The 12,198-nt window shown below is 43.1% G+C and overlaps 1 protein-coding gene across 2 annotated transcripts in view; it reads right to left on the reverse strand.

Moving 5' to 3' along the window:
- PLXNC1 (plexin C1) overlaps window positions 1-12,198 on the reverse strand; it is a 149,833-nt gene that overhangs the window by 87,675 nt on the left and 49,960 nt on the right. For both annotated transcript variants that reach the window (XM_086712644.1, XM_086712643.1), the window contains exon 5: window positions 3,370-3,484. In XM_086712644.1, coding sequence (XP_086568770.1) covers window positions 3,370-3,484 — 115 coding nt within the window. The remainder of the gene's footprint in view (window positions 1-3,369; window positions 3,485-12,198) is intronic.

Raw genomic sequence — 12,198 nt, forward strand, 5'->3', positions numbered from 1 at the left:
AGTGATTTTAAAATACAGGGTATATACCTCACTCTTTCAGTTGATGGCTGGGTATTTCGGTTGTTTTTAATGAATGAGCTCTTTTATTAATGGACACTAACTCTTTTACCTCATGTGTAGTAAAGTTATCGATAGTTGAATGTTTATCGAACATTTGGCACTATTATTTTACTTTCATTTGAATCATTTTAAAAGCTACTCTGTTTAGGTTTCAAAGCTACACAACCAGGGAAGATGAGCACATGGTGATATTTTTTATCTGCTCCGGTCCCATAGTTATTTCTATTACTTGTTTCTTGTATTGCTGCACTAGACGCAACTTTGCACATGATGCTGGTTTTACCAGTGACAGTGGAACTCCTTGTTTTCGTTCTGCTTTGTAAAAGAATGTTTCCAGTGTCTCTCCTTTAGGAATCCTGCTGCTGGTGGGAAATGCTTGCATGTCTATATATTTTCTGTTTTTATTAGTACAAGTTGTTTTTACTGAATGTTAAAATCTCTTTATAGGTATACAAATAGTTTTACATAATGCAAAAATGGGATGTCATACGTGCTTGTTTGTGTTTGTGTATGTGAGAATTTCATTTTTCCCCCCCTACTTGTCTTGGCCTTCCCTCTCCACCACATCATCTGTCATGCCATCAGGAGAGCCCATGTTCACGACCTAGTAAGAATTCTTTTGTATTTTTCTCCATGCTCAAATAATCACATAGAGACATAAACATATATAGATTATGCTATATCAATAGCATATCATATATGCTATATACATCAATAGCATATATTGAGTTTGTGATCAATACAAGATCATGCTACACATACTTTTCTGCATCTTGCTGTTTTTGCTCAACAAAACCTCACGAAATCCCTCCAAGCCAACTGGAATTGCTCCAATTATTTCTTGTTAATGCCGATTCTGTAATGAGGATGAGGATATACAGTCTTCTAATTGTTTTGTGTAAAGAGATGATGCTTCTTGGAAGCAGGGGCTCTGCATTATATCGGGGTCTTTCTGTACTCAGAACGTTAGTAGAATGTTACAAAGGCCTATGATGGGCAGCTAGCAAACACTCTTTGACTTGAGCTATGGACTGACGTCTCTGTAGATAAGGATCGGGGTATTATTTAAATTAACAAAGGTCTGGGACTTTCATGTAAGTCACAGATGACTGTGACGATAGGACATATTTTGAAATAATATGACTAAGAGATGGCATCACACATCTTATCAACGTTATTAAAATAATCAGTCCAGAGTTGGTTTCTTTTTTTTTTTTTTTTTTAATTTTTTTTTTTTTCAACATTTATTTATTTTTGGGACAGAGAGAGACAGAGCATGAACAGGGGAGGGGCAGAGAGAGAGGGAGACACAGAATCGGAAACAGGCTCCAGGCTCCGAGCCATCAGCCCAGAGCCTGACGTGGGGCTCGAACTCCCGGACCGCGAGATCGTGACCTGGCTGAAGTCGGACGCTTAACCGACTGCGCCACCCAGGCGCCCCCAGAGTTGGTTTCAAAGACGAACTTTACTCAGATTACTAAATTCTTATCTCCTTTACCTTGAGAGTGATGGTAGTTGGAGAGCGAGGTAATGGTTGTGTGGGAAGGCTCTACAGGGATTTGGGTAAACCACGGTGGGACTCAGGGTAGAGAAGAAAGCACTAGTGGTTGTTTGGGTGGTAAACATTTTTTGTGATGTTCCAAACTAGGTAGAAATGGCGATTAAGTTATACCAGGGAACCCAAAGATAGGTAAGCAAATTATGCAAGCAGCATTTTTTATTTAATGAACGAGTTGCTTTGCCTTACTACATTTAGCTGAAGTATCACCCTTAAAATTTTCAAAATGATAAAAAAAAAATCTTGGGTAATCTTTTTTTTTTTTTTAAATGTGTATTTATTTTGAGAGAGACAGAGAGTGTGCTTGTGTGAACGGGGTAGGGGTAGAGAGAGAGAGAGAGAGAGGGAAAGACAGAGTCCCAAGCAGGCTCTGTGCTATCAGTGTGGAGCCCAACATGGGGCTCGATCTCACACCTGAGCCAAAATCAAGAGTCGGACACTTAACTGAAAAGCCACCCAGGCGCCCCAAATCTTGGGTGATCTTAACCATTTATCAGAGTCCTGGGTATATTCAAAGATCATGGCATACATAAGTATTTTTTATCATTCTCTATCAGCACCCAAGTTAGCTATTTTTCAGACTGCTAAGAGAAATAAAAATTTGACCACACCTATGCTGAGATGCCTAAGCATCTTTTGCACACAGTTTTTTCACTCTGACTCAGGGCTGGTGGAGGTTTGGATGAAGGCTTTCCAAGTTCTTTTTTCACCGCCCCCCGCCCACCTGCTGGAAGACAACAGAAAGTGACAACAGCCAAATACCTTTAAATCTGTGCGTTCTGATCAGTTATGACTTGAAAGCTTTATTCTTTTTATTATTTATCACTCATTAAATGCTCTGGCTCTCCTTTATTAAATGTTAAATCATCTTAAGTGGTATGGTTCTTGCTATTTGAAATGGCAAAGTGTACAGGAAAAGAGAAAGTGGCCCATTTCCTTGTTAATGTGGCATTCAAATAAAACAGAGTGAGCTCAACAGACAGGTCAACTGACTGCTGATGGGGATTCTGTACAATTATTCATAATACAAGAACTATAATTAGGGAGAGAATGTCTCCTTATAGCACCACTGAGATTACAAGGCAGGAATTCCATTTTCCCATAGGGTATGGATGGCTGTGAATCAGAAAATGCTTGAATATGCCCCTCATTGCTTCCTTCCTCTCATCCGGTGACAGGGCTGAAGAGCTGCCCATGGCAGTATGGCCATAACAAGAGCCCACTGGCTTTCCAGGGGACCCCACTTGCAATTTTCCCTGCCCATATTGGTTTCTCGCCCTCTCGACCAATACCGCTCATATAGCCATGCACATAAGCTAGTGATCAGGAGAAGCCTGAGCAAATTAGGAAAAGGGCCATAAAACAAAATTCTACACTTAAGTCACATTTAAGGAATCTTGTTGACCGTGAATTGGAACTTTTTTCTTTTTCTTTTTTTTTTAATCAGTGTATTTTTCTACTACAATGATAGTCCATCTTTTCTTGAGATTCAGCTAATGAGGGTCATCTTCAGCTCTGCAAGATGACAAACTCCATGAGGGCAGGCTTACGCTATGTCTTGTCCTCCGCTATTTCCCTAGCACCTTGCAGGGTGTATGGTATCTGCTGGGCCCTCGGTATTAGTTAACGAAACGAATGGGCTTCCTTACTTCGGCTTACTTAACACTAGGAGGTATTTCGCACACAGCAGGAAGCGAGCATTAGTTGTACAAAGTGAGACAACAGAGACAAATGAAAGTCTTTCCTCTTACCTTATCTTCACTGCTTCGAAATAGGTTAATTTGAGGGCACTTTTTAGCTCCGGATGAAATATCCAGCCAGTTTTCATAGTTGTCTAAAGGTACACAATCTTCTTTGAAGGTACACCTATCAGAAAAAGCAAAAGGCAACAAAACAGCAACCCCACGCATGCATTAGTTCAAAGTTTCTCATACTTGGTTTCAGTGCAGAACGCCAGGCTTTGTGGAGAGGACTATCGATTTCGAGTGAGAATAGGAACATGATGCTAAAACCATGAAAAGCAACAGGCCAACAACAGAGCGTTTTTCCATCATGTCTACGAGCAGGCAACAACACATTGAAATGTAGACAACACGTTGAACTTAGACTCCCGAGGCACCTCTCACGATGACATCGCCAAATACATCCGAAGCATATCCTCTTGTGGATTCTAAAATTAAAGAGCTCCCTTCCAGAAAAACCTTGCAAAGCACAGCCCAAGAAGGGGTTTACAGATCATATAAATTTTAGGTTTGTGATTTGTTCCCAGAATATCAACCTACCGTGCAAATTTTTATTACAAAAATAATAAAGCTAGCTTGTGCTTCGTTGTATGATAATTAAATATAAATATTTCAAGGGCAGAGTCCTCCCAAGAATGTGATAAGCCATTCCATAACCATCTGCTACATGACATTTATTTAGACAGAAACCCAATTATATCAAAAGATATGGGTGCAACACTTTCCAGGGCCACTGTCTCAAGTCTGTCAGCTCACAGGAAGCCCCAGATAAATCTTAAGCTGTAGCCAGGGACAACTCCTTTGATATACATGACCAAGAGCTGAGGGGTGAGACCGGTCCTTTGCTCGATGTCTCAGTCACTCTAGGTCATGCTAACTTGGGAACTCCTATCTCACCAGAAGGGCCGCCGACCAGACGAAAAGAATGAACACCAAGTGTCATGTTAGTCTCAAAGGTGCTGAATTCCACAAACATTCCACTGAATACCATCCAGGCGAGACTAAGACATCTCTGTTATCTAAGCCTCCCCAAGGCCTCAGGTTAAAATGAAGGGGCAGGGGAGAACCAGTGTCAGTAAGTTTGAAAAGAAATGGAAAATTCATGAATCATGAGATCGAAAAGCAACCAAATGATAACCACATTCATCTGTGGGGAGTCCCTGAAAGGACCGGAGTGCAGTGGGGTGTGGTCCCCCAAAAGGTATGTGACTTCACAAGCATTTCAATTCTCCTTCTTCCTCTTCTCTCCTTTTTTAATTCGTAAGAATTTAGGCCCCACGGTTTCGTCTTTGAGCTCTGCGCTAATTTGAATATGACAAAAATAGAACAGGAAGCCAGCGAGTTTCATTAAACATCATCCTCAAGCACAATGCTTTGAGCAAGTATTGGGGAACCCTGTTTGCTAAGAGCCCATTGGTGTCCAAACTCCCCTACATCCGTGGCAGTTCCTTCCCCAACACCCTGACCGTGGGGATTTTCAACAGTGGTTCTCCTCAGCTATAAATTTATCCGACCCTTGATGGCTAGCTCGTCCGTCACGGACATTAAGTTCAAATTCAACGGCCTGTCGGTGTCACGGGGCGTTTGCCACAGAGGGACAAGTATGGCTGGACTGAAAAACAGAATGATGAGGCTGGTTTCTCTATTTTGTATTTGAGAGAGATTAGGACTGCCAAAAGCTACCTGCCTCTCAGGGGCACTCCAGTTTGCATTAGGCGCTTCCTCTGTCTCTAAGAACAACAAAAACAAAAACAAAAAGCCAGTTCTAGAGAGACCGGAGTACAAATATTGTCGTAGGCTCTTAATGCTGCCTGGAAGTCAAGGCCCAAGGCTGCCAAAAAAACAAGTGTAAAATATTTCATACAAATAGTGCTGCGATTTGCCAATTTGTAGGCACAACACAGTGGTGCCACTGAGTTATCACTCCCTTTGCTGAACTCCTATAGCGTTTCTTGTTGGAGCCACACATTTTGGTATTTAATCATATGTTGTGTTGAATTACAACTTAACTGTTTCATATGCCGGTGTCATTTCTCCCCATGTCAGCTCTAAGCTCCTCAAAGGAAGGGAGAACGTTTTTAATGTTTCTTCAGCAAATCCCTCAGTGTCTGTCAGCATGATATGCAAATACTGGGCTTCAATAAATATTTTTGAATGGGTGGATGAAATATGAAATCTCTATAGGTTCTTTCTGGTGATTTTTCTTTCTCAAGTTCTCTTACAATTTAGGTCTGACTCCTACTTACCATAAACAGACTATTTTTAATGTAAGCTAAAAGTTCAAGTCCGGGGCCAGAGAGGGAGAAAATTAAGAGCTGAGGTTTTATCTTTTGGAAGTTGATCGGTTTATCTTTTGGAAAAAAAAAGAAAAAAAAAGGAAAAAATATATAATGAACCTCTTCCTTCCTATTTTGTGTAAGGTAGGAACAAAATCCAACCATGTTAAGCAACTCAACATAAATTTCTTATTTTTAAGACACCTCTGAAATTTCGAAGCTCCCGTTTCTTGCTTAACAGTAAAAATAAATAAATATATAAAATAAAAAAACAGCAAACGGTGACACTGAGAACGCACAACCAGATGGTCAACCAACAACAGTATCTTATTACTTCTCCAATATTGCAGATGATAAAATCTTCATGACAGCACATTACCCACGCATTCGAATTTCTTAAGGAGGGGGAGCAGATCTTGGGGCCCCCATGTTTTAGTAAAACAAAACCAGGTGTTTTGAAATTATCCCTTTTGAAAGCTGTCATTCTTACTCCTGTGTATCACCAAAGCGACGGTCAGGCGTGTAGACACGTAAGCCTTTGCCCAGATGAAATTTAAAATCTCGTGGTGGGGCACCGCTCTTGGTGAGGCTGACCCTCACGAGGTGCTCTCAGGTAGGCTGATCTCATAAGTGGCTTCATTTCAATTTCTTCAGGCCACAGATCAGAGGAAAATTGGATTCGGATTACAATGAGCACATTCCGGAGAAACTGGCAAGCGATGTATTCGCTTCCCTTACTCTGTGTTATTGCTGCTGCCCCACCCTCTACGGGGGAGGGTCCACCCAAAAGTCCTAAGATTCCCAATCACTATTTTCTTTTTCTCGTCCTTATTTCTAGCTACATCTCATGCCCACACGATAAGGCCACTATGCAGACACTAGCCTATTTGCCAGTCAGGGAATAGAAGCTGCTCAAATGCAAAGAAAAGACTGTCTGTAGAAACAAAACAAAGCAAAACCCAAACCAGAAAGTTAATTAAAAAAATTTTTTTCCTTAGGTGAAAAACACCGTATGTGGAAATCCTTTAGTGAAAAAGAATAAAAAGGCTCGTTCTTATTAGTTCGCTATGAAATCTGCTATAAAGCTTAACCTATTCAAAATAATAAGAGTTTGATAAGGCTCACTCAACTCTATAAGTACATGGGCCACCCCTCCCCCACCCCCAACTCATTATAAAGTATGCTCAAAACCTATCCAGGCCTCCACTCTTTTTTTTTTTTTTTTTATGTTTATTTATTTATTTGAGAGAGAAAGAGCAAGTGCGTAGGAAGGGCAGAGAGACAAGGAAACAGAGAACTCCAGGCTCTGGGCTAACAGTGCAGACAGAGCCCAACATGGGGCTCGAACTATGAGATCATAACTTGAGCCGAAATCAAGAGTCTGATGCTTAACTGACTAAGCCACCCAGGCGCCCCTAGGCTTCAAATCTTGAACAGAAAGGTTCCAGATACTTGTTTCTAAGTTTGCTGTTTGGAATTCAGAAAGTATTTTCATAGTATGGGTTTGCTTCCTGAACTCCTGGAAATCTTTCTAAACCCAAATATCCCAGAATAACTACCCCAGGCACCTGCAAGGAGGGAGCACTGCCCTGACCAGGCGCTGGACCGAGTGCTTACAAGTAGTACTCCCCCTTCGTCCTCACAGCCACCTCATTCTACAGGGGTGACACAGAGGCTCAGAGAAGTGCAAAAACATGCCAACATCATACAGCCACAAGCGACACGAGTCTGCCTCCAGAGCCACCCACTTGGCCACTCTGTTGCACGGCCTCCTAGGAATCCTGACAACCACTTAGTAAGGTGAGAAAGGGTAAAGATATTCAGAGATCCCCCTGGCTTCCTGGGGCCTCAACAGTGGTTGGGGGCTGGGGCTGTGCCAGGACGAGCCCCCCAGGATCAGAGATTAAAGAAGGTCAGACAGAGTCTCTAGGTTGAGAGGACATCAAGGACTGGGTGGGGAAGCGGGGATTCTGCGACTCCTCTGATTTCCATCTGTCACTAGCCCTGAATACAAAACATCCATCTACAGGTTAAAATCCCAGGAGGCCCCCATTTTACAAATCTACCGTGCCCCCCAAATCGGCTCGCTACCCATCTGTTTGTCATGTGGAATGCACATTTCCCCTCCCCGTAGAAATAATGTTATAAACAGTGATTAGGTCTCCAGGTTAGCCCACAAAACCTATTTATCCGTAATGTAACCTTCGATGCTATATATTTGCAATAAAGTGTAGCCGGAAACAATGAGATTGCAGCCATTTGCATTATATAGCAGTTTTTCTTCTACTTTACTTGTGTTTCTGCTCAGCTGGTAGTCTGGGAACAGTGCCCAGCTGGATCGACTTTTACATTTATTACTACAGTATTATATTTATACAGCATTTCTGTTTTTTTTAATGGGTATGATTTAAATTATTAAATTGTTTTCATGCCAACAGAATGCACAGGGAGACCTACCTCTGAAAAGGAGCTGAAGTTTCCAGGCAGGTGAAAGGCCCCTGGGCTGGGCTGGGCTGGGAGACCCTGGAATCTGACTCTATTAGGCCAGAATCTCTCTCTCTCTCTCTCTCTCTCTCTTTTTTCTCTTGGCCAGTGAGAGTTTATTGGTCCTTAGCATGACATCTCAGTTACCAAGATAAAGTCACATACACGACTGCAGGTAAAAACATGTAAAATAATATAAAAATATATTGAAAGCTACTTTTATGTGTGTCCTGAATTAAGTGGTATAATAAACACTATCACAAGCAGAGAGCTTCAATCACACAATTCAGTCTCACTGAAGTTACAGGAGTGTTTGTAAATACGAGTTTTAAAATCTAAGTTACAAACATGTAAGCACTGAAAGACTAGTATCAAAGTGAAACGTGGCATCTAAGTGAGCTCTTCTGTCATTTGTAGTTGACAGCCTGGGACAATGAGGGAGCCTTGCCTCACCTACTTTTTGAGGTACGACTATCCAACTAGGTCAGCAACATGCTGGAATACTTAATGGTCTTTGAGTTGACTTTTCCCTTTTGCGAAGCCCAAAGAGCAACCCAGAGCTTATTACTGTGCAAAAATTCTCCAAACTCCTAATAGAATTTAGGAGGGAACTTTTTCTTGTGACCCGCAGTGTCCTGGCCCAGTGTCCTGGCCTCAAGCCAGCGAGTCCCCAGGGCTCACATGGTGCTGACTGCCAGCAGCCCCTTCCTAGGGTGATCCTTTCGCTCCAATTTGTGCCTCCTCCTTCGGATACAAAAAAAAAAAAATCTCGTATCGAAACGTAAAATAACCCATCGCTTCAGAGACCTCACCATGATCACACTCACTCCGGGTGATATAAAACTGAAGCCACTAATAGGAAAGTTGGCAAAAAGCATGTGAGCCCTGGAGGACTTCTGCCCGCCCCTAAGAAAAATCCTACTACACCTGATGTCCCTGCCGGGCCCCTGGCGTCCACTCCTAAGGTCAAAATCGGCAACACGGTGCCATGGCCCTTCCTCCTGAGACAGCCTAAGACCCTGTCCTTCCACCTGTAGCACTCAGAGGAATCAAGTGGATCTTCAGTTTCACAGTCAGACCCCTAAGGCGCCCGGCAGGTTCCAGAACGGGTGGTGTGGGGGAGCAGGCATCCTCCCTGCCTCAGTCCTCAAAGAGCCCATTACTCAACCTTGAAATAGAAACTCTGAACTCAGAAACGTAACTTCTACTTCCTGCCACTCGAATTTCATCAGCATCCCCTAATGTAATTGTTCGCCAAGAGCAGACAGTCCCTGAAGGAAACTGATAACTAAGCATCAGGTCATTGGCTGGAATGTGGGGTTGGTGTGACCTATTCCAAAGATTCTATACTGATATAATATCAGAAAACTTTTAACAAGGAAACAAATCCAGCCTCTCAGGGAATGGAAGGCTGTGTCCACATGGGGGGAAGGTTTTGCCAGGAGAGCATCCCAAGGTCTTCTGCTAAGTGATATGAAACAGATGTCTGCATTTTTAGGAAAGGCACAGAGGAGGACCCAGGTGGTCCCCAGAGTTGGGGGGCTTTTATGGACACTGTCAGTCCACGAGATGAAGAAACCAAACTCGACTGAATAGAAGAGAGTAGGATGTCACTGTGGCAAAACTACACTCTGAATTCAAGGCCTCCAGAGTCAGGAAAAGGGAATGTCAAAATGCAAGATCAAAATAACTTGCCGGGAAAGCTGAAAAATCGGATCTTCATCACTGGAGCTGAAAGGCAACCTACATGATAAAATTATGCTAATAACAGAGACGATTTAGAAGATTTAAAAAAAAAAATGAAAACATCTAATATTCCAGGCCACGTTCTTTCACATGATTTGATTCATTGTTTCTTCGTAACAAACCTATGAAGAACAGAATTGTCCCTGCTTTACAGATGGGGGAAACTGAGGTGCAGAAGGCACCATATTGCTTTCCCAAGGTCACAGAGTTAGCAAGTGGAAGGGCTGAGATACAAAAACCAGGCAGTGTAGCTTCCCACGTCCATGGTCTCATCTATGAGCCTGTATGGCCTCCTACAAAAGCTAACACTGAGCCCTTCCCACCAGAGCAGGGCCAGGCACTGCTCTGAGGGCTTTCTGGAAATCAACTCATTGATCCTGACAACCACCTCAGGAAGTAGGTAGGTATTATCTGCTCCACGTCAAGCATGAGGAAACTGCCGTGCAGAGAGGTCAGGTGGTGCGGTATGGGTCTCAGCAGTCCTCTTACTCCTGTGCCAAATTCCTCAGGGATTCCAAAGTCTTCCCAGGATAGCAACATCGTTAAGTGCCAAGATAAAACTAAACAGGTTCTCCCAGAGCAGGGCCATATAGGAAAATACAGGTTTTATTCACTTCTTGGCATTTTTCAAAATGTGTTCTTTGGGTTGTTTTGGGTGTTCGTGTTGAAGTAGGGTTCTATCGTTACGAGGTTTGGGAGACACTGGTCAAAAAAATTTTTTTTAAACTAATTTCTCTGCTGCAGGACTTCTCAGAGCCTTGAATATGCTGGTGTACTTTGTAACTTTCCAAGGCAGGAATGAATGATCTTCCAGCTTTTTAGAAGCTCTAGTATGCACGCCAGGAAATACTGCCCGATCTTGGTTAATGAGCAGTAAATCAAATAGTGGAAAAAATAGAAAACCCTGGGCCTTTCTTGGCTTTTTTCTCAACTCTCATACTCGGTTGATCATGACCTATTACTTCTCAGCATCCGTCTAGGCTATCTCCCACGTTCCACCCTCATCCATCACCTCTCACTTGGGTTCCTGCCTTCCCACCTCCAGTGCCTCCAGCCAGCCTCTACATGGGCATCTAGGTTATTCTCAAACACAGAGTGATCATAATACTTCCTACTTAAAAACTTTCAATGGCGCCCTTTTGCCTACATTAAACTCTTCCACCTATGTGTCTTTTATGACTAGGAGCCTAGAACACATGTTTCCATGTCCAAGTCTATAACCTGACCCTAGGATCTAGCCCCTGCGTTCCTCTCCAAACTCATCCCTAGGCAACTGTGGATTGGTGAGTCTGTCTGTTTGATTAACACATGCGGTGCTAACATGCCTGCCTCTTCCTATCATATGCTGTTCCCATGGTCCAGAGTGCCCTTTGGCCTAGAATATACTTGGTGCAATTATGTTCCTTGTTCAAGGCTAGTTCGATGGGACTTTCCCCATGATTGCTTGCCCAACCTCTAGGCAGAGCAGTCGCTCCTTCCTCTGTGTTCCTGTGGCACCTTACGTAGGCTCCAGGTATATACAGCACATAGCATTGGTTGCTGATTGCCTCTCTCTCCCACCAGACTGTAGGTCACCGAGGGAAAGGCCCAGCTCATTCACCTTGGCGCCTTGGTCTAGTACCATATGTGGCATCCACACCACAAATATTTACTGAGGGCCCCCCAGACACCAAACACCACAGTAGGTGCTGCAAACACATCACTGCGTAAGCCGGTTAAAGTACCCCTGTTAATGAGCTTATGTTCCAGTGAGGCACACAGACATAAACCAGATAAGCAAACCATAACTTAAAATAATTTAAAATTCAGGTAAGTCTTCTGCAGAAACCAAAAAAAGGAGCACAGAGGAACTACTTTAGATTGACCGGTCAAGAAAGATGGCATTTCAGCTCGGAGTTCAAGGATGAAAACCATCCAGCCATATCAGGAATGATGGGAACAGCATTCCATTCCAGGCACAAGGAACAGCACATGCCAGGACCCTGAGTTCACACAGAGCTTGGTCTCTGCAAGGAACTGATTAAACACCAGACCGGCTAGTAATCAAAGGGGAGAGTGATTCTGCCAATTACAAGCCTGTGACCTCGGGCAAGTGACGGGCCCTCTGTGTCTCAGGCTGTCCATCTGCAGATACACAGGTGATAACAGGTTCTACCTCATGGAGTTGTTACAACGCCTCGGTGAATATTAGTAGCTGTTGGTATATTTATCACTTGGGCAAATGAAACAGACTGTAGGCAAAAATTTGGAGGACATAAGGTAAACAAACAGAAGGGACCGGGGCAATAAAGCTACCCAGACTGCCCGCTGGCATTGCCCACATACAGCAGGT

The sequence above is a fragment of the Puma concolor genome, chromosome B4 (genome assembly GCF_028749965.1).
Source record: "Puma concolor isolate L17-30 chromosome B4, mPumCon1.1.hap2, whole genome shotgun sequence".
Classification (NCBI taxonomy): domain Eukaryota; kingdom Metazoa; phylum Chordata; class Mammalia; order Carnivora; family Felidae; genus Puma; species Puma concolor.